The following is a 27,235-nucleotide window of genomic DNA, read 5'->3' as shown; positions in this document are numbered from 1 at the left end:
TTTTCAGATTCAAATCAACTTTATTGTAGGAATCTTCAACCGTTCCCGACAACAATCGACTGCATATGATAAAGAATTTTAAAAAACAGTATGTGTCGTCAAACAAGAATAAACAAGTGGCAAACACAACAGTGCGTTAAAAATATAAATAACAGTGGATACACGTGTGGTTATGATTATGTACTCGTTATGTTCGTCGGGGTTTAAATGAGAAGATCTTTTCGTACCGAAGCCACACATCGTTCTCAGCCGTAGAATCAGTGAAGTTATCCTTCCATCCCGATGGTCATGTGACATGAAGGTTATTTTAAGCTCCTCCCTTTTTATGTTGCGGCTTTAAAAATAGTCTCAAACCCTCAAACAAACGTGAGGATGGACTCGATCATTTCTTAAAAAGCTTCCCAATTTCCATTTGCGTGGGAATTTCTTTGGGGCGTCTTCGAGGAAGCGGCGCCTCGTGTCACTTCCTGCCTTTGTTACGGATACAATCATGGAGGACGACAAGAGCGGGACTCCAGTGATGAACAAGAATACATCGTGAAAATACATCTGATGCCGACCTGCACCCGGGGATGTGACGTCCAGACTCTTCCCTTCACGCCGTTATTGTTGAAACACAGAGCGTTTAAATAAAAGAAATGAAGGGTGTCTCTTAAAAGAAGAGTCTAAAAAAAGCAAGTGACGGTCAATCGCCGCTGAGGATTCGCTCGATCTCCTCCAGTCTTTTCAGGGCGGCTTCCCTCTTGTCTTCTATCTCTTTAATCTCCTTCGGGGCTTTAGTCCGTGGCTCGGTCCGACCCGTGGGTTGGTCGGAACCTTCCGGGCCTTCTGACGAGGAAGAGGATTTCCTTACATTCTTCTCTTCTTCTCCGCCGCCACCCTTCGCTTCGCTCTCGCTCCCTTCCTTTCTCGCCACTTCCTCCGCCCTCCTCGGCGCTTCCTCCGGGGCGTCGGGTCGAGCGGCGGCGGCGGCGGCGGCGCTCATGGCCGCCATCTTGCCGCGGACGATGCCGAGGTGGCGCCGCACGTACTCCTCGTTGGGCGCCAGGGCGAGCGTCTCCTCCAGGCAGCGCTCGGCCTGCGGCAGGTCGCGCTCCTCGAAGTAGACCACGCACAGGTTGTGCTTGCCCTGCACGTTGGTCGGGTCCATGCGCAGGATGTCCTCGAAGCAGGCCTTGGCGCCGCGCGTGTCCTTCTTGTGGTTCATGAGGATGTCGCCCTTGAGGATCAGGCCCTTGATGTGCTCCGGGTGGAAGCGCAGCAGCTCGTCCAGCACCGGCAGCGCGTCCGTCTCGCGCCGGGACTGCGAGTAGAGCAGCGCCAGGTTGAAGAGGGCGCTGCGGAAGCCCGACTGCAGGCCGATGGCCTTGCGCATCCAGCGCTCGGCGGCGGCGTTCTCGCTGGCGTCCATGGCCAGCATGCCCAGGTTGAAGTAGCCGTTGGCGTCGTCCGGCTCTTCCTCCACGTAGATCAGGAAGCGGCGGTTGGCCTCGGGCCAGAACTTTGGCTCACCTGGAGGAACACCAAAATGACACATTCTTAGAACCTTCTCTTCTGAGACACTTGATGTCACTGCTTTATAGTATATTACTTTGAATGAACAACATACTGAGCTCTACAACAAATTGGAATACTGTAGTAACAAGGATATATGTGTAGTATTGTCCAGTACTTGACTCTGGTGTTTTGATACTGTAGTAACAAGGATATATGTGTAGTATTGTTGAGTACTTGACTCTGGTGTTTTGATACTGTAGTAACAAGGATATATGTGTAGTATTGTCCAGTACTTGACTCTGGTGTTGTGATAGTGTAGTAACAAGTATATATGTGTAGTATTGTCCAGTACTTGACTCTGGTGTTGTGATAGTGTAGTAACAAGTATATATGTGTAGTATTGTCCAGTACTTGACTCTGGTGTTGTGATAGTGTAGTAACAAGTATATATGTGTAGTATTGTCCAGTACTTGACTCTGGTGTTGTGATAGTGTAGTAACAAGTATATATGTGTAGTATTGTCCAGTACTTGACTCTGGTGTTGTGATAGTGTAGTAACAAGTATATATGTGTAGTATTGTCCAGTACTTGACTCTGGTGTTTTGATACTGTAGTAACAAGGATATATGTGTAGTATTGTTGAGTACTTGACTCTGGTGTTTTGATACTGTAGTAACAAGGATATATGTGTAGTATTGTCCAGTACTTGACTCTGGTGTTGTGATAGTGTAGTAACAAGTATATATGTGTAGTATTGTCCAGTACTTGACTCTGGTGTTGTGATAGTGTAGTAACAAGTATATATGTGTAGTATTGTCCAGTACTTGACTCTGGTGTTGTGATAGTGTAGTAACAAGTATATATGTGTAGTATTGTCCAGTACTTGACTCTGGTGTTGTGATAGTGTAGTAACAAGTATATATGTGTAGTATTGTCCAGTACTTGACTCTGGTGTTGTGATAGTGTAGTAACAAGTATATATGTGTAGTATTGTCCAGTACTTGACTCTGGTGTTTTGATAGTGTAGTAACAAGTATATATGTGTAGTATTGTCCAGTACTTGACTCTGGTGTTTTGATAGTGAAGTAACAAGTATATATGTGTAGTATTGTCCAGTACTTGACTCTGGTGTTTTGATAGTGTAGTAACAAGTATATACGTGTAGTATTGTCCAGTACTTGACTCTGGTGTTTTGATAGTGTAGTAACAAGTATATATGTGTAGTATTGTCCAGTACTTGACTCTGGTGTTTTGATAGTGTAGTAACAAGTATATATGTGTAGTATTGTCCAGTACTTGACTCTGGTGTTGTGATAGTGTAGTAACAAGTATATATGTGTAGTATTGTCGAGTACTTGACTCTGGTGTTTTGATAGTGTAGTAACAAGTATATATGTGTAGTATTGTCCAGTACTTGACTCTGGTGTTGTGATAGTGTAACAAGTATATACGTGTAGTATTGTTGAGTACTTGACTCTGGTGTTGTGATAATGTAGTAACAAGTATATATGTGTAGTATTGTCGAGTACTTGACTCTGGTGTTGTGATAGTGTAGTAACAAGTATATATGTGTAGTATTGTCCAGTACTTGACTCTGGTGTTGTGATAATGTAGTAACAAGTATATATGTGTAGTATTGTCCAGTACTTGACTCTGGTGTTGTGATAGTGTAGTAACAAGTATATATGTGTAGTATTGTCCAGTACTTGACTCTGGTGTTGTGATAGTGTAGTAACAAGTATATATGTGTAGTATTGTCCAGTACTTGACTCTGGTGTTGTGATAGTGTAGTAACAAGTATATATGTGTAGTATTGTCCAGTACTTGACTCTGGTGTTGTGATAGTGTAGTAACAAGTATATATGTGTAGTATTGTCCAGTACTTGACTCTGGTGTTTTGATAGTGTAGTAACAAGTATATATGTGTAGTATTGTCCAGTACTTGACTCTGGTGTTTTGATAGTGTAGTAACAAGTATATACGTGTAGTATTGTCCAGTACTTGACTCTGGTGTTTTGATAGTGTAGTAACAAGTATATATGTGTAGTATTGTCCAGTACTTGACTCTGGTGTTTTGATAGTGTAGTAACAAGTATATATGTGTAGTATTGTCCAGTACTTGACTCTGGTGTTGTGATAGTGTAGTAACAAGTATATATGTGTAGTATTGTCGAGTACTTGACTCTGGTGTTTTGATAGTGTAGTAACAAGTATATATGTGTAGTATTGTCCAGTACTTGACTCTGGTGTTGTGATAGTGTAGTAACAAGTATATACGTGTAGTATTGTCCAGTACTTGACTCTGGTGTTTTGATAGTGTAGTAACAAGTATATATGTGTAGTATTGTCCAGTACTTGACTCTGGTGTTTTGATAGTGTAGTAACAAGTATATATGTGTAGTATTGTCCAGTACTTGACTCTGGTGTTGTGATAGTGTAGTAACAAGTATATATGTGTAGTATTGTCGAGTACTTGACTCTGGTGTTGTGATAGTGTAGTAACAAGTATATATGTGTAGTATTGTCCAGTACTTGACTCTGGTGTTGTAGTATTTACAGACCACATGACTCTTGACGAAGTCGTAACTACTTTCATTTGTTTTCAAACCAAAATATGTCCAAATCAGCTTTAAAAGCTGCTGGACTCACTGTATCCTCTTGTCCTCAGTCATCTCTGGAATACCGCAGGATTTCATAGTTTCTTTAGCTTTGTTAGTTTAATTGCGACACAAAAATAAAATATCGGCTAATCGATTCAGATCTAGTCTACACACGTTAGACAAGGAATGGAATTTTATTTTTTTTATTTTTTTTTCTTCAGCAGCAGGTAAAATATATAGTTTTTAATGAAGTTTTAATTCAACCACTGAGATTTTCTTGTACATAGTTCTGTTAACCATCCACTTCTATGGGGAAATGACTCATTAAACGTGTTACAACATCTTAATTACTTCAAGTGAGCATCAATTACTCTCCAACACTGTGATCGTCCTCCTGCAGCGAGTCGCTGTCACCTCCTCGTGAACCTCCTTGTGAACCTCCTCGTGAACCTCCTCGTGAACCTCCTCGTGAACCTCCTCGTGAACCTCCTCGTGAACCTCCTCGTGAACCTCCTCGTGAACCTCCTCGTGAACCTCCTCGTGAACCTCCTCGTGAACCTCCTCGTGAACCTCCTCCTCGTTCACCTCCTCCTCGTTCACCTCCTCGTTCACCTCCTCGTTCACCTCCTCGTTCACCTCCTCGTTCACCTCCTCGTGAACCTCCTCCTCGTGAACCTCCTTGTGAACCTCCTTGTGAACCTCCTCGTTCACCTCCTCCTCGTTCACCTCCTCGTGAACCTCCTCGTGAACCTCCTCGTTCACCTCCTCGTTCACCTCCTCGTTCACCTCCTTGTGAACCTCCTTGTGAACCTGCTCGTCAACTCACTCGTCAACTCACTCGTCAGCCCGGAGATTAGCGTCAACAAAAGATGTAGCGCTTAAGAGTGTTTATGCTAAAACGGTTTGAAGGAAAGCGGACGACACAACGGTGCCAAGGTTTTGACTGAGAAGTAATGAAGTACTTGTTACTTTTGTGTGAACAACGTTCAGCTCTAAAACCGAGTGATTAAGGGAAACATTCAAATAATAACGTCATACTCCATTGATCCCGTCGGAGAATCACAAGCTCGCGAATGTTCTTTCAACTACTGTAAACCAAAAGGGAATAAAAGATCGACTTCACGGCGAACGTGGGACGAGGCTGGAATTTGATGGCAAATATTAGAAGAAACATGTTTTCCTGAAGGTAAACACAAGAATCCAAACAAGTCCAGGTGTGAATGTAATGGATTAGAAGTTCTTTTCTTCAGTCACGGGAGCACTAAAGCTTGATGGAGTGAACTTCCAGGAATCTACCGTCCGAACACGCACTTGGTCTCAACTTTGACACCTGAAGCCTTTTATCCATCGGTCCTGGTCACCAACAATCCATCATCAACGTGGAGAAAAACTCCGCCAAGACATCACTTCGCTTTTAAACATGATGTGGAAACTGATTATTTCAATATGGTCGTTAATATAGTCATCGCGGAATCATCCGCGGATTAAACGCAAGGTGTTTTAAATCCATTCGACCCACTTTACGATGAGGAAACCATCGAATGGTTCCACTTTACATAATGAAGTTAAACATGAATAACAGTTTGTTTAAAATTGAAACAGGGGGAAATGAGAGTAATTGAATTCGGGGGGAAATAACTATAATGGAATTATTCAATCTTCGTGCCCTAAAGTAACACCTGGAACGTATGAAAGTTCGTCAAACGTCTACAGTTCACACGGACAAAAACCTGGATCACTTTTGAAGCAAGTGGATCGACGTGAATCAAGGCCTCGACACGACCTTATCAATCGCAACGATCGATTGCAGAACTTATTGAAGTTAAATAGAGGTCGATGGATCAGGAGGGAAGGTTGTCACAGGAAAAACACCAGGCCTGACAGGAAATAAAGTACATTTAAACTGTGTTCATGTACAAAATTGTCCAAGAAAATTATATTTAAATAAAAGGAAAAACCCATTTAATAGCTTAAATAGAGAGAAAACAGGGTTGCAACTAGAGTAATGCATTGGAAACAATATGTTGATACTTATATGGTGATACTGTAGAAACAATGATATATGTGTAGTATTGTCCAGTACTTGACTCTGGTGTTGTGACAGTGTAGTAACAAGTATATATGTGTAGTATTGTCCAGTACTTGACTCTGGTGTTGTGACAGTGTAGTAACAAGTATATATGTGTAGTATTGTCCAGTACTTGACTCTGGTGTTGTGACAGTGTAGTAACAAGTATATATGTGTAGTATTGTCGAGTACTTGACTCTGGTGTTGTGATAGTGTAGTAACAAGTATATATGTGTAGTATTGTCCAGTACTTGACTCTGGTGTTGTGATAGTGTAGTAACAAGTATATATGTGTAGTATTGTCCAGTACTTGACTCTGGTGTTGTGATAATGTAGTAACAAGTATATATGTGTAGTATTGTTGAGTACTTGACTCTGTGTTGTGATAATGTAGTAACAAGTATATATGTGTAGTATTGTCGAGTACTTGACTCTGGTGTTGTGATAGTGTAGTAACAAGTATATATGTGTAGTATTGTCCAGTACTTGACTCTGGTGTTGTGATAATGTAGTAACAAGTATATACGTGTAGTATTGTCCAGTACTTGACTCTGGTGTTGTGATCCTGTAGTAACAAGTATATATGTGTAGTATTGTCCAGTACTTGACTCTGGTGTTGTGATAGTGTAGTAACAAGTATATATGTGTAGTATTGTCCAGTACTTGACTCTGGTGTTGTAGTATTTATAGACCACAAGACTCTTGACGAAGTCGTAACTGCTTTCATTTGTTTTCACACCAAAATATGTCCAAACATCAGCTTTAAAAGCTTCTGGAGTCAATGTATCCTCTCGTCCTCAGTCACTGCCTGAATCTTGACGGATTTCATTGTTCCTTTAAACTTTATAGGGTGTAATGACTGCTGCCATCTAGCGGCCTGGAGTTTAAATGAACACTTTCTTGAACTGTAAACCAAAGGAAATGGAGAAACAAAATACAATTTAAAAGCCAAATTACAATAACTCAAGTTTACTTTGAAAGGCAACTAACGTGAAACTCTCCTGACTCGGAGGACTAGTAAGTCACTCATCTTGATCATGTTTTGAACTTGTTACCTTATTAAGTTTGTCTGAAATCTAGGCGAACTAGGGGTTACGGGATCATTATTACATGATAATGGCTTCACTCCTCCAGCTGTGATCAGGCTCTGTTTAATGCAATCATTAAAGTGGTTTTGTAAATCGAAACGGTATTGTGAAAAGAATATTTGTGATATAATCGCAATATTTATATTTTCTAACACCCCAAGTCAGAAGGAAAACTATAGCGGATGGTGGAAGAATGATGTGAAGCGGGCCATGACCTTAAAACCCTCGGAGCCGAGGCCAACTGTAGCTACAGTGACTCACGATTCCATAGGATCGTATTTTTCCCACCAAGTGAATTCTTAATACGTTCCTTTCTCTGCTTGATGGAAAACACAAGATGATATTTTTTAAATTCTTCTCATTCTTCTTACAGCAAGAGTTCCTATTGACAAGACCTTACATCCCTTTGGTGAGACGCCTTTTTATCGTTTTCTATTTTGTTAAACAACATCAAACAGCAGGACGAGCGGAGCAGACGTTCAATCAAATCCTGTCCGAGGATAAACTATCAACACGTCTGTAATGTACTCGAGTTGCATTTATCATTTGAACATGAGCTCTTTGGGAAAATACAACATAGAATTATGTTGTTCGGCCTCAATTCAACGCTTAATTTTCTGTAATCGAGTTACGAAAACACTAAATCTACTTTTAATGTTGCCCTGTTATCGACCACCCTCCAAGTCTTAAGCGCTAAACCCTCGTCTGTCGGTCGGTTGATATAGTGACCCATATAGATGTCAGGGTTGGAGATAACGGATTGAGATGATGGATGTCAACAGTGAGAGTAAAACTGATGTTGAAGGAAAGGAATTTGTTTGGTTTTTATTATTATTATGATAAATTAAGCCTCTAAGAAGGAAAAGACTTGTGCGTTTGTTCGGTGAATATGTATTTTGTTCTGCCCGTGACGTAGATTGTAAAATGAAAAGAAAATGGAAACCAACAAATAACTTCTGATGTTGACACCTTGGAGACAATCTGGCGATACGATACGCATCACAAATAATGTTAAATTATATTAACAATGAAGTGTTTTATCATCTCAAACAACCTGGAGCAACATGTAATACCCTGCATCTGTCAGTGTTTTAATCTTTTAACTTTAAACTTTGTTTTAAAGCTAGAATAAGTCCAAACATAAAAGCTGCTGGAGCCTGTGCTGTGTCTCAAATCACATACTAGCGTACTCAAAGTTAGTATTTTTAGTGCATAAGTGCGTCTTAATTCTTAGTATGCGAAATGTAGTGCTCCATACACACTAAATTGTCACTAAAACACACACAAAACTGAGTATGGATCGATGTACACTTTCTACACTAAACGACTCCATCTTAGTGACGTTGTAAACAGAAGTTACGTCATATATATATATATATATATATATATATATATATATATATAAACTTAGGTGTATTTTCAGCAGCAGTAGAAGGAAGACACGTCTTCGCTGCTGATACCGGCGTAATTATCTCGCAAATATTTCGTTTTTTATATTTTTTCTTTGTTTCTTCTTCCAAAACGTGCTGCCAGCAGGTGTCGCTTGTGTTCCTACAGCTGGTTGAAACCAGAAGAAGAAGCTGTCGCGTCATTTCCTGTTAGTGTGTAGCAGCAGAGTTTGATTTGAGACATACTATCTGTGGAGGATTAGTTACTAGTTAGTACGTACACTATCCTGATGATACTAACTTCTAGTATACTAAGAGAAGTATGTGATTTGAGACATACTATCTGTGGAGGATTAGTTACTAGTTAGTACGTACACTATCCTGATGCATACTAACTTCTAGTATACTAAGAGAAGTATGTGATTTGAGACACAGCTCTGATGTATCTTTTCCTTTTTTCACTCATTGCTGCCATTTCACCGGTTTTGTTGTTACTTTGGCACGAAGGAAATGAGGAATGTTGCCAACTAGTGGCCAGAGGTTTAACTGCAGCACACAAATGAATAAGCGCTGTGTATATTTGAGTGTTAATTGTAAAATTAAACTTTGAATGATTGTCTTTTGTACATGCACTATTGAAATATAAACCATAAAATAACTATTCACATTAAAATAAAATTATATTTCAATGTTAAAAATAATGCCATCGATTATCGATACAGTATTGGGGAATAAAAATATTGCGATATATCGATATTTTTTTACGCAGTTACGTTTGTAATCTACTCCAGACTTGACACCAAATGGCTCACCTGACTCCTGCATGAGAAGAGCCGAGTTAAAAAGCGCCAGCTTATGGCGAGGGTTGATCTCCAGGGCGTGGTTGAAGTTCTTCAAGGCCTCCGAGGGCGACTTCATCTCGATGTTGACTATGGCGAGGTTGTACCACAGGTCGGCGTTGGTCCGGTCCAGCTCCAGGGCCCGGAGGTAGGCGTCGCGGGCGTCGCTCAGCTTGTTCATTTTCAACAGAAGCTCGCCTCTGGAAGAAACCAGAGAAGGAAAAGTCAGGAGACGAATCCCGGGAGAAAATCCAGCACATTAACGACATAAACCGTCAACAGGAAATCCTTCGGCAGGAAATAAAAAGCGAGAAAAGTGCTGTGGAGTGGTGTGTGTGTGTGTGCATTAGTGTGTAGGTGGCAACAAGATCCGCTGAATTAAAAAGACTTCAAAAGGATCCACGATGAATAATACATCAATAAAAAACCTTGAGTTACCATCGTAAAAGCTTTGAACTAATATAATAAACTTTTATTCCTGTTATGGCTAATATGATCCAGATTGGGACGAGAAACTAATCTTTACTTTCACACGACGGCTTTTTTAAAAAATTTTAATTAAACCAACGATGAATCAGAGACTCACCAACTGTTAACATCATTTTTGAGACTTTATTCAAAACACATGTAAAGCTACGAAGTAACTGAAGTTCCTCCTCGATGCCTTTCCTCATACCTGCTTTAAACAAAGCTAAGTAAGTAAGTCATTTATATTTATAAACGCTTTTCCAGACCAGGGTCACAAAGCGTTTAAACATTCAAATCACGGCTCAGAAAGTAAGTAAGGTAAACTCTTCTGCTTCGATTGTACACGTTCAGACCACAAAACGCAAACTCTCACCCCCTGCTGAGACGCTGCTTGGCTGCCCTCCCGTCACCCTTAATCCTCCCTGAGCTCAGACGTATGGCATAGGTTGATTCAGATTACAATTGAAAAGTGTCCGCTGTGCACTCATATTTTTTTAGTGTGTACATCGAGGCTCCAATAACGGGAGGCGATTACCAAGTTTACATTTTATGTTTCAACATGGATCCCCCCCCCCTCGCTGTGATTTTGACAGCTACGCTGTGATTTCGACCGATGCGAGGCATTACATGTTTATTTTCTCGACAGCAGTCGAGCATGACTCAAGAATAACAGCTCGACCTCCTCGTCACTCACACTTCCGTCTCCATGTACAGGTCCTGTGATTCACACACTGCAGGGGAGCGCCCCCTCCAGTACAAAAACAGCAGAGAGAAGGTCGGCTCAGCTATTGCTAAGTCAACGAAATAACTGTAGTGCATCTTATTTGTTATTTACATCAATGAAATCCACGTTAACAACGAGAAAAATCACGATACAAATATAAAATTTGGTTGTCGATTAGAAAAAAGAAGAGGAAAACATCTTAAAAAAGACAAGATATAAATGTCCAAAGGGAAAAATTAAAAGGATTTACTGAATAGTCAAATTTACTGACTGTTAAAAACAATCAGTGAATTGCCTGGGACTCAAGTTGTAAACAAAACAAGACCAAATACATTTGTGTGTGGATTATTCAAAGCAGGGGGTCCGCAACCTTTTCGTACCACGATGCGGTTTAATGTCAAGATTATATTCACGGACCGACGTTCAGATGGATTGAAATACACAAACTTCTGGTTGTTACCATCCAGTCTATGTATATTTGATTATATGCTGACGATGGTGTTCTGTATGCAAGTAAGAAAGTTAGAAGGTTATTTCTAAAGATCTTTCTAGAACACGGAAGGATTTCTCTCCTCTGGTCCGGAAGTTCAGGAACCATCAGTAGATTCTGATCCACAGACCTCAGAGCCCGAGCTGGGGTGTAAGTCTGGATCAGATCACTGATGGAAGGTCTGACCATGAATAGTTTTGTAAAGTAAAAAGCAGAATTTAAAAATTGCCTATTTCTTTCAGGACCAGCCAGTGAAGAGATTTAAGGTTTGGACAAATGTGAGTTCTTCTACTAGAGCGGCTCAGAATTCTGGCTGCAGAGTTTTGTATGAACGGCGAGACACATCCTTCTTGTTTAGACACAAAATAAACTGTTACAATAGTGTAAACGACACAAACACATGGATTATAAGCTCCAGATCATGTTGTGACATCATGTTCCTAAGTTTAGAGATTTTTTTCAGTTGAAGCAGTTTGTGGTCAGTTTTCTTCAGGGTTGAACTAGAAACATGTCTTTGTCAAATACAACACCCAGGTTTCTCAGGCTCAGTTTGACAGACTGACCTAAATCACCCAAGTACTGACTCAACCCTGGAATGTTATCATCAGCAATAACCAAAGTTTCAGCTTTGTCCACATTTCGCTGCAAAGTGTAAAGTTATGTGTGTGTGTGTGCGTGTGTCTTGTGTCTAGCTTTAAGAGACAAATGTGTGAGTTTGTGTTTAAGCATTTGTCATATAGAAAGTTGTGTTTCTGAAAAGAAAGTTTGTGTTTTACTAATTTTCACCAATCAAGAGTCTCTAGTCACATGCTGGAAATAAAATAACTTTCCGACAGCAATAATCATCAAAACAGAAAAGATATAAATGCCTTGACCCGTCAGTGTGTGACTGATGAACGGGTACAAACTGTTGCAAGTCACCTTAGAGAAAGATGATTCTGGTTAGGACGTGACAAAAGGTCAATCTTGCCTGCTGATGTAGGCTTGTTTAAAGTCGGGCCTCATGCTGATGGCCTGTCGGTAGAGCTGGTCCGCCTCCTCCAAGCGGGAATCGTTTGCGCGGATCAGGTTGGCCAGGTTTATGTAAACGTTCAGATGGTTCGGGGCCACACGTGTTGCATACTTCTTTCCGGGAATTATCTGGTGATTTCGGGGAATCAAAGCACACAGTTAATTCTCCATGTTTCAACAGATTACTGCAGAACAATGCAAAGAAAACAAGGAGATTACATTTTCACGTTTCATTTCTTTCAAAGTTTTTTTTACTGTTTTACAAAAAAAAACAACCAACCACACAAGTCCATCAAACAAAACCACATGTATGCAGTTGCCAGACCTAAGAGTGAGGGAGGAAAGCAATGATTTGGGTCAAAAATGTAACAATATCGGTAAAAGCCGAACGGCTGTGAGTGCTGAGCACTTTCCTGAGACTAAAATGAATTACAGATTGATTGAGAAGTCGTACCGCTAAAATAAACAGCAAGACTTTCACAGCATTTATGATATAATTGATCGTGACAATCATGCTTTTCTTACTATAAGTGAGCATGCGATCGTTCTAGAAAATGCATTTGACCTTGCGTGTGCAGGCACAGTGCCACGCAGTTTATAAACAACGAGTTCTGACCAGCAGCCATCAGAGCTGAACGGGACACGTTCTGCAGTTCATGCAACAAGACGTGAGAGATTTAAATTATTTTGGTGGTTATCTATGGAGCGGATTCAAAACAAATGAACTCTGAAACATTTGTTTTTAAATGGAGCATGAAATGTTCCGATGAATGTTTTGAATAAATTCAAGAATTCCCAGACGGAATTCCGACGGCCGGAACACAGCGAGGTCTTTGGCTTTGGGATGAAAGAAATTATCATCGATATCCAGGCTATTAAAAATACATACGACTTGTTTTTTTTCCAACATAGAACGCTTGTAAAATAAAAAAAACATATATATATGCAGTGAACCAACTAATCACTATTTATTTTCTTTTTGACACCAGGGCTCTGTGGGTATATACCGAGCATTTCCAGATGTGTAAGTAGGAGCTTATGAAAGTCTGTGCCAGCTGCATTTAAACAAAGCTTGAAGCACTGTGTCTTGAAGTGAAAAACCAAACAACAAAGAACAACGGAGCTAATGATACCAAAGAACGCCAACTTTTTTTCTTAAATAAAACTTTGGCCACAGCTTCTCATTCAATGCTTTTTCATGATTATTTACATCATATTCTCACTGAATGCATCAACAATATGAATGAACAGATCCAGTATTATGTACTTCATAATAAAAGGGTGAAAAAACTGAACTGTTCTTATATTCTAGTTTCTTCAAAGTAGTATCACAACACCAGAGTCAAGTACTGGACAATACTACACATGCAGGTATATACTTGTTACTACACTATCACAACACCAGAGTCAAGTAATCGACAATACTACACATATATACACTTGTTACTACAGTATCACAACACCAGAGTCAAGTACTGGACAATACTACACATATATACACTTGTTACTACACTATCACAACACCAGAGTCAAGTAATCGACAATACTACACATATATACTTGTTACTACACTATCACAACACCAGAGTCAAGTAATCGACAATACTACACATATACACCCTTTCTCTCTGATGACTGATTTTTGACATTCTTTTGATGACACAGTCACCTGAAATGTATTTTACTTAACAGATGCTTCTTTATAGGGTTAGTTTTGGGATGGTTTGCCTTATTAATGGGGTTGAGAACATTAGTTGTGCTGTGCAGAAATGTATTTATGGAAAAGAACCAATCGGTAAAGTAAATAAGTAAAGAGAAATTAGTGGCCGAAATCAATGTCAGTCAATCGTAAAAATTGCAAAAACTTTGAATGAGCCCTGAAGGTGTAACAAATGCAGAGAAATATGTTCTTGGACGGTTTTGGGTTCTTGAACGCATCCTGCTGTGCTGTGACCTACAGCGATCAAACACCACGTTGAAGTCCTTCAGAAAATGAACTTGCTGCAAACTTTTTTGGGACACAATTTTAAACCAAAAGACAGAAAAACTCTCCGGTCTTATGAAGATGGCAGGACGAAGTTTTGAGCCAGAAGTCTTGTTAATAGGTTCCAAGTTCCTACTAATAGGGCATCTAGGCCACTCTGACATCGACTCGCTGCCCTGTCTCGACCAGAAGGTGTAGCAACTTGTTGGATTTATGTCATAGATCAAAGTATCGGACGCCTTTTTAATGGTCTTTGGTTCTTTGGGTCTTTTTCTCAGACCGATCACCAACTTTGTGGCCAGCAAAAATAACATTTACATTTTCCATATTTCCTACAAAAGGACTTCGTACAGGCTTGTCAGAAGTGTTGAAAACGTAAGCAAACAGTGTACATGATGGAGATTACCTGCGGCATGAGAGATTTTGCGACCAGGTAGGCTTCTTCTGCTTCTTTGGACTTGTTCAGATTCTTGTATGTTCGGCCGACATTCATGTGTGCGCCGATGTCATCTGTTCAAACGCAGCATTAGTATTCTCACGCATGACCATGACCTACATGACCTCTGACTCGTTTTAACACGTTTAAAAAATATATATTTTGTGAAAAAAATGTCTTTGCATACCTGGTTGTACATAAGTGGCCTGAAGAAAATACCGCAGAGCTTTTGCATAGTTGTTCTGGTTCTCCAGAGCGTGCCCGACGTTATTCCACAACTTGGCGTTGTTCTTGTTCACCTGCAGCGATAGACGGCGGCGATCAATCATCGACGCGTCACCAGACTTGGAAACGCGAAACCCATCACCTTACCTTGAGTGCAGAGGTGAACAAAGTGTACTCGGACTCCCAATCCCAGTTCCTGTTGAACGTTTTCACCGAGTGAGTGGTGAGCAGCACCCCGATCATCAGCCACGAAACCTTCCGCAGGTAACTGCACACGAGAAAACGTCATCACCAATCAATACCATTATAAAACAAGAGTATAGAAGATCAGACCATATGACTCAATGATCTTCTAAAAATAAATTGTGCAGAAGAAAAGAGTGATATTATCGACGCGTAAACTTCTGAAGTACTTACCCTTTACGAGAAATGATCTTAAATCCATGAGCAACCAAAACACAGAAGCCCATACTCGGAACATAAAGGACCCTCTCGGCCACAACGAAACCAACCGGGAAAAAAAGGTTGGACGCAGGAATAAAGGGCAGGACGATTAACGACAGTGCCTGAAAGAGAAAGTTGATATTATTGATCATATTATATATATATATATATATATATATAGAATGAGTGCACAAATGCTCCTTCCCAGGTGCAAAACAAATAGACTCAAGGACTCATTAATTCCTCGAGCTATTAAGTTGTAAAATTCGGAGTTCGGGGCAGGAGTGGAGTAAAAGGATCTTGATGTTCTGTTCTAGGTTAGTCTTTGTATCCTTTGCCTTTGTTATTTTTCTTTGATCTATGTTCTTTATCTTTAGACTTAGATTGTATCATCTTGTTCCTTCTCTTTATTTCTCTATGTTCTTGTTCTTATTTTATTTTTATTTATGAAAAATTGCTGTATTTTCTGTGGCTAATTGGAAAAAACAATTTCCCGAAGGAGACCTCCTGAGGATCAATAAAGTTCTACCTTTATTGAATATTGTTTTGATTGTTTAAGCGCTTTGTGACCCTGGTCTGGAAAAGCGCTATACAAATAAAAATTACTTACTTACTTACCTTACCTAACCTATTGATTCTATTGGAACTCTAATTAAAAAAAAAGAATCCTATGTTTCTAAATGGGAATCATTGTATACAAAATACTATGAAAACAATAAAAATCACATGTACAGAATGTGTAACCATTTGTGTTTACCTGGATTATGAAGTAGATATTTACTCACCATTAGGACCGTCTTGGCAGACATGTGCCTGTTGAGGAGGCTGTGATACGCCAACAGCCCTAGGAAAAGATAAAAGAAGACGGTGGCGACGTTCCGGTGGTCGAGGGGCGACTCCACCAGAGGGATGGTGCCCATGGTCCAGTCGCAGCACAGTTCTGAGGGGTTCAGCAGAAGCCATGCGTTCACCGGGAGTAGAAAGTTGAACGTCAGCTGTCTGGCCGGCGAGGGGCTGACGGCAGCAGGGTTGTCAAATCTGCAGGGAATAATAGAAAACACGAGTGAGTGTGATGGACTCGTTTCACGAGAGAGCGCCACCTGCTGATCTGTAAAAAACATGACACTGCTTCATGAAGCTTCATCAGAATTTCACCACCTCTCCGGGTTAAGTTTATCGATTTCATAAATTACGTATTTTCGTCACTTACACGGAAAGTCAACTCAATACATACACATTCACACCCACTTAAACTAAAAAATAATTGGTGGCAGTAGGCCGTGAGCTGCTGCGTCATCGGATCAAACCTCCGTCACAAACACTGACCAATATACAAATTAAAAAATTAAAACAACTATCCTTGGAATTGTGTTATGTAAATATATTCTTTGGTGGTGGCAGTACAGAACAAAATAATTAAATACAATGGATAGTACAACTCTCAAAATAGTTGTAATACAAGTGTCTTAACCAATCATAACACACGATAAGCTCCCACCGACAAGTGTGAGTTACAATAAGTAAGTCACACAAAAAAAATCATCCCTGTCGTTATCAGATGTAGTTTTTTCATTTATATTTTAATTAACACTTCATCATTATACTGAGACAAGATGAACAAACACATTTGGCAACAATCCAAAGTAGCAAATACACATTACAACACCAGACAATACAACATTATCAGAGCTTTTATTGACCATCTTGTGTTTTAATCTTTAGCCTTTGTTTGTCATCTCACGCGAGAAGGTCAATTCCATGATCAGAGCAGGAAGAAGAAATACCACCAGATTCTGTACCTTCCAAGCAATTTCCTACATCATTCTTTTGCAAAAATAAAAGGTCAAAAGCTGCGTCACCACTACTTCTCACTTCAGCAAAAGAAGTCGATCACAGGGGTTACATGAGGATTCTGCCTTTGAACAGTTCTTTTGGGGTTTCTTTAGGGACATGCGGTTCTGTACAATAGCATCAATATAACTGTGTTACCATTTAGGAAGGAAGAACATTAAAAAGAATATACTGTATATCAACTTAAAAAGAGCTTTTGTTTGCGAATGTGAATATAAACAGGAGGTTTATTAATGGACAGAAGGTGGAATTCCCCCTGAACACCAGAAGAGAGACACCATTGAAAACATCAGTCGTTTGGATCTGGATCCGCTTGGATAGAGACTCATTATCAGGAAACACTTCAAAGTTCACACTCCACAACTTTAGTCTTTGGGGAAAAAATCGTAGACAACTACATATCAGTACTTGGATGTTCTGGTTGGATTAGAAAAATAAATAAAACGCTGAAATTGCAATCATTACGTAGATCTAATCAGATCTAAAACACACTTGTACACAGAAAATTTATATGAATGACTCTGTATAGTCGCGTCTGAACACGGCATCAATGGAGATGAAAGGGTCGAGTTATTTGTAGGACTCTGTGTCGATTAAACCTTTCCAAAATGATACGGATAATTCACTTCAATACCGGTTCCTTAACAATACTTCTTTCCCTACCAACTTTAGCAGATGAATTCTAACAAAAAGAGAGTGACACGTAGTAAATACAATACTATTATATTGTATTGATATTGAAAGAGATTCTAGATTTTTCCTCATTATTTTGGCTTTAAATCATAAATTATATTCATCAGAATCCTTTTAGGGGTTTAATAAAGTGTGTATATTATTAGATAGTTCTATTTTTAAATTTACATACATTTAAAATACAAATATTCACGCCATTGGTTCATTTTTGTGTCACAAATAAACTTCCGCCCACTAGATGGCGAAAGTCATTATCTCCTCCGTAGCTAAAGGAACCGGGAGATCCTGGCGATGACTGAGGACGAGAAGATACAGTCGACTCCAGCAGCTTTTAAAGCTGATGTTTGGACATATTTTAGTTTGAATACAAATGAAAGCAGTTATAACTTTGTTAAGAGTCATGTGGTCTGTAAATACTACAACACCAGAGTCAAGTACTGGACAATACTACACATATATACTTGTTACTACACTATCACAACACCAGAGACAAGTACTCAACAATACTACACATATATACTTGTTACTAAACTATCAAAACACCAGAGTCAAGTACTGGACAATACTACACATATATACTCGTTACTACACTATCACAACACCAGAGTCGAGTACTGGACAATACTACACATATATACTTGTTACTACACTATCACAACACCAGAGTCAAGTACTGGACAATACTACACATATATACTTGTTAATACACTATCACAACACCAGAGTCAAGTACTGGACAATACTACACATATATACTTGTTACTACACTACAGTATCACAACACCAGAGTCAAGTACTGGACAATACTACACATATATACTTGTTAATACACTATCACAACACCAGAGTCAAGTACTGGACAATACTACACATATATACTCGTTACTACACTATCACAACACCAGAGTCGAGTACTGGACAATACTACACATATATACTTGTTACTACACTATCACAACACCAGAGTCAAGTACTGGACAATACTACACATATATACTTGTTAATACACTATCACAACACCAGAGTCAAGTACTGGACAATACTACACATATATACTTGTTACTACACTACACTATCACAACACCAGAGTCAAAAACTCAACAATACTACACATATATACTTGTTAATACACTATCACAACACCAGAGTCAAGTACTGGACAATACTACACATATATCCTTGTTACTACACTATCACAACACCAGAGTCAAGTACTGGACAATACTACACATATATCCTTGTTACTACAATGTCACAACACCAGAGTAAAGTACTGGACAATACTACACATATATCCTTGTTACTACAATGTCACAACACCAGAGTAAAGTACTGGACAATACTACACATATATCCTTGTTACTACACTATCACAACACCAGAGTCAAGTACTGGACAATACTACACATATATCCTTGTTACTACAATGTCACAACACCAGAGTAAAGTACTGGACAATACTACACATATATCCTTGTTACTACAGCATCACAATGTATTGTATTATTGACCCTGTATGGTGATATGCATTGCATTGCAATATTATTGCCAATATTCATCCCTAGAGTTTAGTTGGTTTAATTTATTATGTCAAACAAACCCTTAAACTTGAACATCAAATGTACATAAAATAAATTCACGTTAAGATATACTCCATACATTAAGAATACACGTTTCAAAATGTACTGAATGAATGACTGAACTATGACCTACCTTGTGAAAACAGGAAGCTGCGACTGGATGACTTGGACCCTGACTATGACCAGCAGTAACGTGCTGATGATGAGAACAATGAGCTTCAGCAGCATCTGAAGGACAGCGTAAGGAAAGCCAGCTTTTCCCAGCAGCACTTGCTGCAGCGTGTCCAACAATATTGGCAGAGTGAACTGAGACAGAGGGAAAAAAAGAATAATAATAAAGAGTAATGTCTCTTACTCTTACTTTATATGAGGTTAGTAAACAGTCATCAAGAGTGTAAAACAAACATGTGCATCCTTGTCAATGTTTTATAACTTCGTTTCCAGGGGAAAAAAAGGGCAAATTAAATACGTCTCAGGGTCACTCAAAGGTCACAGGCATTATGCATCGATCCAAGATATAAAAACTCAACAATAGCAAGAGAACATACTAGAAAAAACTAAATATTTGTTTTTCAGAGGGATTTGTGCACTTAAAGTCTGGTCTCAACACTTGTTAAACACGTGACATATTCTATTCATAACATAGTCTGTTTTACACATGACAAGTTGCTTACCTCATTCCTTTCAAGTCTGGGAGGAGCGATACATTAAGTCATGTGGTTGAAAGAAAGGGGGGAAAAGTCTTACCCCTTGTGCAACGAAGACTTCATAGATACAGCAGATCCCGATGACAGTGATTCCCTGCTCTTTGCAGAGAGTTGCAGCAGCAACCAATACAACGGTCAGAGCTATGGGGGCCCAGACTGAAAAAAACAACAATACAATATATATAAATATATATATTTTTAAATGGGGATTACAATATTTTACTCACATTCTTGTAATCTCTGGACTTTACAGATATAATAGATGTTATTGCTTTATTTATCTGATTACATTATTTGATTAGAAATATTGAATATAATATGCGTTTGAGTCTTCTCGTCTGGACGATTGCAACAGTTTGTTTTCGTGTCTAAACCAGAAGGATGTGTCTCGCCTGCAGTTCATACTAAACTCTGCAGCCAGAATTCTGAGCCGCTCTAGTAGAATAACTCACATTTCTCCTTCAAACTCTTCACTGGCTGCTCTAGTAGAAGAACTCACATTTCTCCTTCAAACTCTTCACTGGCTGCCAGTTTCTTTCAGGATCAACTTTAAAATTCTGGTTCTTACCTTCAGATCTATTCATGGTCAGACCTTCCATCAGTGATCTGATCCAGACTTACACCCCAGCTCGGGCTCTGAGGTCTGTGGATCAGAATCTACTGATGGTTCCAGGCACACGGTTCAGGTCCAGAGGAGAAAAATCCTTCCAGACTGTTGCTCCTAAGCTTTGGAACCATCTCTGTGTTTGATGATCTACTGACTCCTTCAAGAAACATCTTAAGACATTTTGTGCTTTTCCTTGATTCTCCGAGACTGTGTTTGTCTTGGTGTTGTCATGGACTTTTAAGCATCTATTTTACGGAGTATTGCTTTGATTTGTTTTGTTTGATTGTTTTGATTAAGAGCTCTGTGACCCTGGTCTGGAAAAGCGCTCTACAAATTTAAATTACTTACTTATGTTTTTTTGTTTTTTTACTGTGAAAAACATGAAATGCTCCTGATAATATTGCACATTTTAGGAATATCGTTGCATGCGACCCATGAGCCTTTTTCGGATCATGATGTGAAATCCTTTCCACATGTTGGGAAAAGAACCACATTTTTATTCATCTATTCCTTATTGTCTTCTGTTGAAATATCATCAATGTTCAGTTTAAAACAGCTTAATTAGCCACTTTCATATCTCAACGGAAGGTCATGGCTGTGAACTTGATAATCAATATTATTTAGTCAAATTATGAGCACTGGCACCACACGTTAAGACTCTGAATAAGAACGTGGAAACTTCTTTATGTCTTCACGATGATGGGGATTCATCGAAGTGAAGACAGATGCGAGGAAAAAGACATACAGTATATGCAGGATATTAACTTCACCACAGGCTTACTCATTAGATAGCAGGCGAAACAAAATAAGCCAATGTGTGTGTAACTTATTAAAGAAGACGGCAACTTTTTGAAGCGGCTCTTTTAACCGGATCACAATAAAACCACAGAGAATTAAGAGATTTGATGGTTAAGAATGCATGAAATGTCTGCCACGTTTATAGTCACTTGATCACTGGCGATAATTATGTTTTAAATGAGAGTTATGCAGCAAATCTAACCCAAGACTTTTCCACTGCACTTGACTACTTCGAAAAGGTGTTGCAGCTTATGCACGAACGTATATAAAAAGATATATCGATACAACTTTTAAAGTATATACTTTAAAAGTCAAGATGACACTGAGAACAACTAAGGAGTTCCAGAAAATCAAGGAAGAGCCTGAACAAATAAAAACGTCTTAAAATGTTTCTTGAAAGAGTCAGTAGTTCATCAAACACAGAGGGAGAAGAAGATCGTTCCAAAGCTTAGGAGCAACATTCTGGAAGGATTTCTCTCCTCTGGTCCTGAACCATGTGCATAGAACCATCAGTAGATTCTGATCCACAGACCTCAGAGCCCGAGCTGGGGTGTAAGTCTGGATCAGATCACTGATGGAAGGTCTGACCATGAATAGATCTGAAAGTAAGAACCAGAATTTTAAAATGATCCTGAAAGAAACTGGCAGCCAGTGAAGAGTTTGAAGGAGAAATGTGAGTTCTTCTACTAGAGCGGCTCAGAATTCTGGCTGCAGAGTTTAGTATGAACTGCAGGCGAGACACATCCTTCTGGTTTAGACATGAAAACAAACTGTTGCAATAGTCCATGCGAGAAGAAACAAACGCATGGATTACAAGCTCCAGATCATGTTGTGACAACATTTTCCTAAGTTTAGAGATTTTTCTGGTCAGTTTTCTTCAGTGTTGAACAAGAAACATGTACAAACACCCAGGTTTCTCAGGCTCAGTTTAAATAACAAACAATAATTAATAATAAGTAACATTTATTAATGTGTAAACAGTTGACACTCTTCCGGTCCGTGTGGCGTGTTAGCCTTTTAGCTTCTGCTTCAAACAAGCTTAGTAACAAGCTTAGTAACAATAGACTGGTTTTTAAACAATTCTTTGACCTATAACTCAAAAAAGGGACATTTAGCAGACATGAGGGCGAGTAGAAAAGTTTAAATCATCCCTTTAAGTGTTTCTTTCAAGACATTTCCTGACCTCTGAGACACCATTGCATCCATAATTCATCGAATCATTTTCGGCTTATCGCCTTTTCCGAGAAAAGGGAAAAAGATCTTACCTATGGAGTGATCCGCACTGGTAGATTTAGTGTATGCTAGGAAAGCAGCGAGGAGGAAGATTGATGAGAGGAGTTCAGCTCTGCCCACAACACCTGTGACCTGAAGACACAGAAGAAGATGTACAGCCTTTGTGGAGGAATTTTAGAAACAACTATGAAGAAAACAACTTGAATGGTAGACAATAACGGTTGTTAATACCAAGTTCAATTGAAGCGATCATTTCTTTTTCGCACATTTCACAGCATTATATTTCTTTAAGTGCCTTTTATTTTGTGATATTCTACCCATGATCAAAATACCTTATCATTTGATGTTAAACAGGTGTAACTATTATCGATTCTTGTTACAACAAATCCAGATGTTGGATCAGAAAGTCGTCACTATGGGTCCAGAAAAAAAGGAACTCAAGAATTAGAAAGAGGCTTAAATCTGCTCAAGCAGACCTGGACAAAGTGTGTCCCTCGTGAGATCAAAGTATGATCGTGTAGAAGTGTCTCTGCTAAACAACTACCCATATTATTTCATATTTATTTTTATTTGTAGCATTTCAATGTATAACAACACTATAGCAGGTTTTATTTTTATGTAGGGCTACTCTTTTTCATTTGACCTTTTTGAGAGGTTGTTTTTTTTTTAAACTTTAAGTAAATGTTATTGTAAACACATTTTATTACTTTTTTCTCAGCTATTTTCTATGCTATATAATTTCATGAAATAATTATGTCTCTTTTACGTCTTTATTTTTTTGGGTGGGGGTTTCATTTTTTCTTCCTAAAAAGCGTAAAACATTTATGTTGTTAGTAAATGGCACAAAAAAGATACTATACAATTAGGTTGATCCACTTATATTTGAAAGGTGACGCTAAAAGATGCTTGTAGTCACGGAAGAGCAGACGTTATTTACAACATAACATCATCCGAGGCAGAACATGCTTGATTACCCTGTTCTTGAGGTTGCAATAAATTACATCTGTGCAACGACACGAAACATGACAGTCTACAAGTGCAAATTATGAGTGGAAAGGGAATCTTTGGCCAGCTGTAGACTCATAAAAGTAAAACCGACAATAAATCTTCAAGTGTATAGATGTGGATTTGGTGAAAGCGAGAAAAGGCTCATCCTTGAGGCAAATAGTTTACATTCAAGAAGGGACTTTTAATTGAAAAGAAGTGTGTGCATGGCAAATGGCACAATGCCTGTGGTTCTATACTCCCCCTCTGGTCAAGTACCGTCTACGCTAGTGACCTCATGACGCTATAAATCGACAACCATAACTGATTTTGTTCAAACCAATATTTCCATATCACAAAAATAGATTAAATGTTCAAAGTATGGCTGAACAGTTATTGAAAAAAATATAATTTTGATAATTTTTCGAAATATTGCGATTATTTACGCGATTCTTTTTTCAATGTCCTCTTTTTTATGCATTTTTTTTAAATATAATACAATAAATGATTAACTTTACATTCAATGCATTTCTCTTTGATTTTCAAGATAAAGTTATGAAGTAATTTTTACGATTAAGTCAAAGGGAGCAAACCTTAAAATAAAGGTTTATTTAGTAAGTAAGTAAGTAAGTAATATTTATTTATATAGCGCTTTTCGAGACCATGGTCACAAAGCGCTTAAACAATCAAAACAATACTCAAAAAGGTACGTACATTTAGTTCCTCTAATGACACTTGTAAACAAACATATTCACTGCAAACACTAAAAACTAGTGTAAAAACTAAAAGTGTGACGTAAACTTATTTATGAGTCAATAATAAATCATACAAACTTCAGAGTAAAAAAAAAGTGAAAACACTAGTCAGTCATTCTTCTTTTTCTTACTGAAGATTTTTGTTTCTCCTGTGTTTAAGTTCCTGTCGTACACAATAATATCATTTACACAATTTGCATTGCGTGATTGCATAACTTTGATGAGCACAAACACACAAATGCGCGCAGACAGAGACGAGAACAGCACACACACACACACACACACACACACACACACACACACACACAGACATGTCTGCAGACACACGTTTGGATTCAAATGAACGATGTCAGGATGTTAAGTTGTTGAAAACACTGTAGTTTGTTTCTTCTGCTGCTCTTTAGCTTCTCCAGACGTCACTGGGTTCAAGCGTCACTCTCTGCTTGCTGCTCTCAGCGCCGCTCGCAACTCATTTTGACGGCTCGACAATTAAATGAACATTCATTAAAATCGCAACCTCTGCAATGTAATAATCCCATTTTTGAACATCGCGATTATATCTCAAATGCGATAAATCGTTCAGCTCTAGTTCAAAGGATATATTATTATGACGTCAGACGCTCGGACACGAATACTCACAGCTTCAGTGTGAATGGGGTGAACGGCGAACAGCAATGCAGCGACCAGACTAAATGTCTTGTCCAGGAATAGCCGGCAGACCCGCAGGAAGAGCACGCACACAGCAGCGTGGAGCAGGACGTTGAGTAGATGGTAGGATGAAGAAGTCAGTTCACTAAATATGTAGTTGATCCTGAAGGTGAGGACCGTCAGGGGCCGGTAAGACTTGTGACTTCTCTCCTGTAACAAATAGACATGTCGTTACATACATTTACCAATTCACAGGATTAAAACTCAAGAAGCACATATTTTGGATAAGGAAAAACAAAGACACTCCATCAGATTGTCCTGAAATGCATCTACAGGTAATCAAAAATATATTTAAATTCAGTCAACCTATTCGCATTGCAATGCAATGTGGATAAAAATGTGAATATTTATAAGGGGACAATAGAGCAAGAGGAGGGTGATAAATCTCCTCAGGGACCACACTTTAATCCGTGCCTGTTGTAAGGGGCCGTCAAGTGAATAACAAAAAAAAAAAGCACAAACCTAAATAGACATAAGAGAAAAAATAACTTCATTATGTCATGACATTTTCCTAACTAAACGAAAGAAGCCACATTTTTCTTCACAATATATATATAATATATTTTACATTTCTTCAATTTACTTCTAAACTATTTTAAGGAAAAATAAATAGTCACAAAATGGATTTTAAAAAAAGGTCTCAAACAAAACAAATACAAAGTGTGGTGCTGTTGAAATCAATAATAGAGATGAATACAAAATAAAACTGACTTATCAGAGAAAAACTAGTCTACTTCATCATACCACCTTCTCTGCGTAAATACAGGGACTTTTTAATGTATCTCTGGCTAACTTCAAAACTACAACTGCTCTTAGATTCATTTATTATCTGGTTCTTACCACTCTTCAAACCTAGACACGAAAGATATTTCTCATCCTTCTATTATTTTTGTGCCTTTAATCCTAGTTTATAAACCAGTCCATTCAGCCCTTGTGAAGGTGAACAGTCGCCCTGGCCTCCAAAAATACATATCAGAATCAGAATCCTCTACCGACAGTGTTGTAAAGAAGAAACAGCAGGTGTCTGTCAACACATTTGCATGCAAGTTAAACTTCAGAACGTTGGAGCTGTTGCCAATTCTGCACAAGGTTTCACCAAGAATAATACATATATAAAATAACGCCGGCACAGATTGACCTGAAGAAAATCTCCAAAGCTCCTATTTTTTAATACATAACAAGATGAGAAAGATTTGAAATACATTAAAATAAACATCTTACACGACTTTTAAGTGTAGTTTGGCTGATGTTTTGTTTTATTTTTCTTTTGAATAACGTGTCGTGTCATGTACCTCTGACATCGGCGTTCCCCAGAAGTCATTTAGGAACAGGTTTCCCAACGGGGTGGAGGGTCTGAGGTCTTTGTTGTCAAGGATGGCCGAGACATCGTCGAACACGAACCCACAGGACAGACTGTTCCAGTAACATCCAGCCACCATTCCAGTCAAAAGCAAAACTTCCTTCCATGACACAACACCCATGGCTGCCCAGCGTCTTCATCGATGTCTGCGAATACATTCAATTCTCAGATTATACACATTTAATATTGAATAGTACACAAGTTACAAGTTAAAGACACACATGTGTCGACAGAGGAGGACTGCAACTTTTACATTGATCAGACTTAAAATGTAAATATACGTAAAATAGCTTGAAATAAAAACATTAAACATGTTTACGTGAGCCAGCATACGTGTTGAAGTGTCAACAAAACAGATGTTTATGAGACATAAATAGATATTTTGGATTTAATAATAGATCTTCTGCCGCAACACAGGATTAGCCTTGTTTTTAACGTTTACGTCTTAAAGCTTTCGCTAGAAAACCTTTATCTTGCAAGAACACTGAGCCAAAGTGTTGCTTCACCTACCGGTCCTCAACCGATCGGGCGTTGATATGGCATGTAACTGTAAAAAAATGTGGCGACACAAGCGGGAGTAGAAACAGTTCAAAGAAGCGACATTCCAGCTGTCGAAGCTAGCCCTCACCGTCTGTGCTTAACAGTTCCGGGTCAGAGGTGAGCGCGCAAGTTAAATCTAAAGCATAGCGTTTCCGGG

The 27,235-nt window shown here is 38.9% G+C and overlaps 1 protein-coding gene across 1 annotated transcript; it reads right to left on the bottom strand.

Annotated features, from left to right (window-relative positions):
* On the bottom strand, positions 1–27,181 carry tmtc3 (transmembrane O-mannosyltransferase targeting cadherins 3). Its single transcript, XM_087797767.1, has 14 exons — positions 27,049–27,181; positions 26,471–26,684; positions 25,110–25,328; positions 22,764–22,863; positions 20,134–20,249; positions 19,520–19,692; positions 16,048–16,300; positions 15,236–15,384; positions 14,966–15,086; positions 14,781–14,892; positions 14,564–14,667; positions 12,133–12,302; positions 9,454–9,680; positions 1–1,512 (listed from the first exon to the last, which is right to left on the bottom strand). Exons 2-14 carry the CDS (start codon positions 26,657–26,659, stop codon positions 686–688), a joined length of 2,760 nt encoding a protein of 919 aa, XP_087653893.1. The 5' UTR covers positions 26,660–26,684; positions 27,049–27,181; the 3' UTR covers positions 1–685.
* Between the last annotated feature and the right edge of the window lie 54 nt (positions 27,182–27,235).

Source organism: Callionymus lyra, chromosome 8 (assembly GCF_982586985.1).
Source record: "Callionymus lyra chromosome 8, fCalLyr1.hap1.1, whole genome shotgun sequence".
Taxonomy (NCBI): Eukaryota; Metazoa; Chordata; class Actinopteri; order Syngnathiformes; family Callionymidae; genus Callionymus; species Callionymus lyra.
This window is presented reverse-complemented; position numbering and strand designations above follow the sequence as displayed.

What these genes read in the sequence shown, in the direction of transcription:
- tmtc3 (XM_087797767.1), bottom strand. Translation starts at nt 26,659, where the DNA reads ATGGGTGTTGTGTCATGGAAGGAAGTTTTGCTTTTGACTGGAATGGTG. An exon ending in GGGGAACGCCGATGTCAGAG is followed by an intron (nt 25,329 to 26,470) that starts GTACATGACACG and finishes TATTTGTTACAG; the next exon opens with GAGAGAAGTCACAAGTCTTA. An exon ending in ACCCCATTCACACTGAAGCT is followed by an intron (nt 22,864 to 25,109) that starts GTGAGTATTCGT and finishes CTGTGTCTTCAG; the next exon opens with GTCACAGGTGTTGTGGGCAG.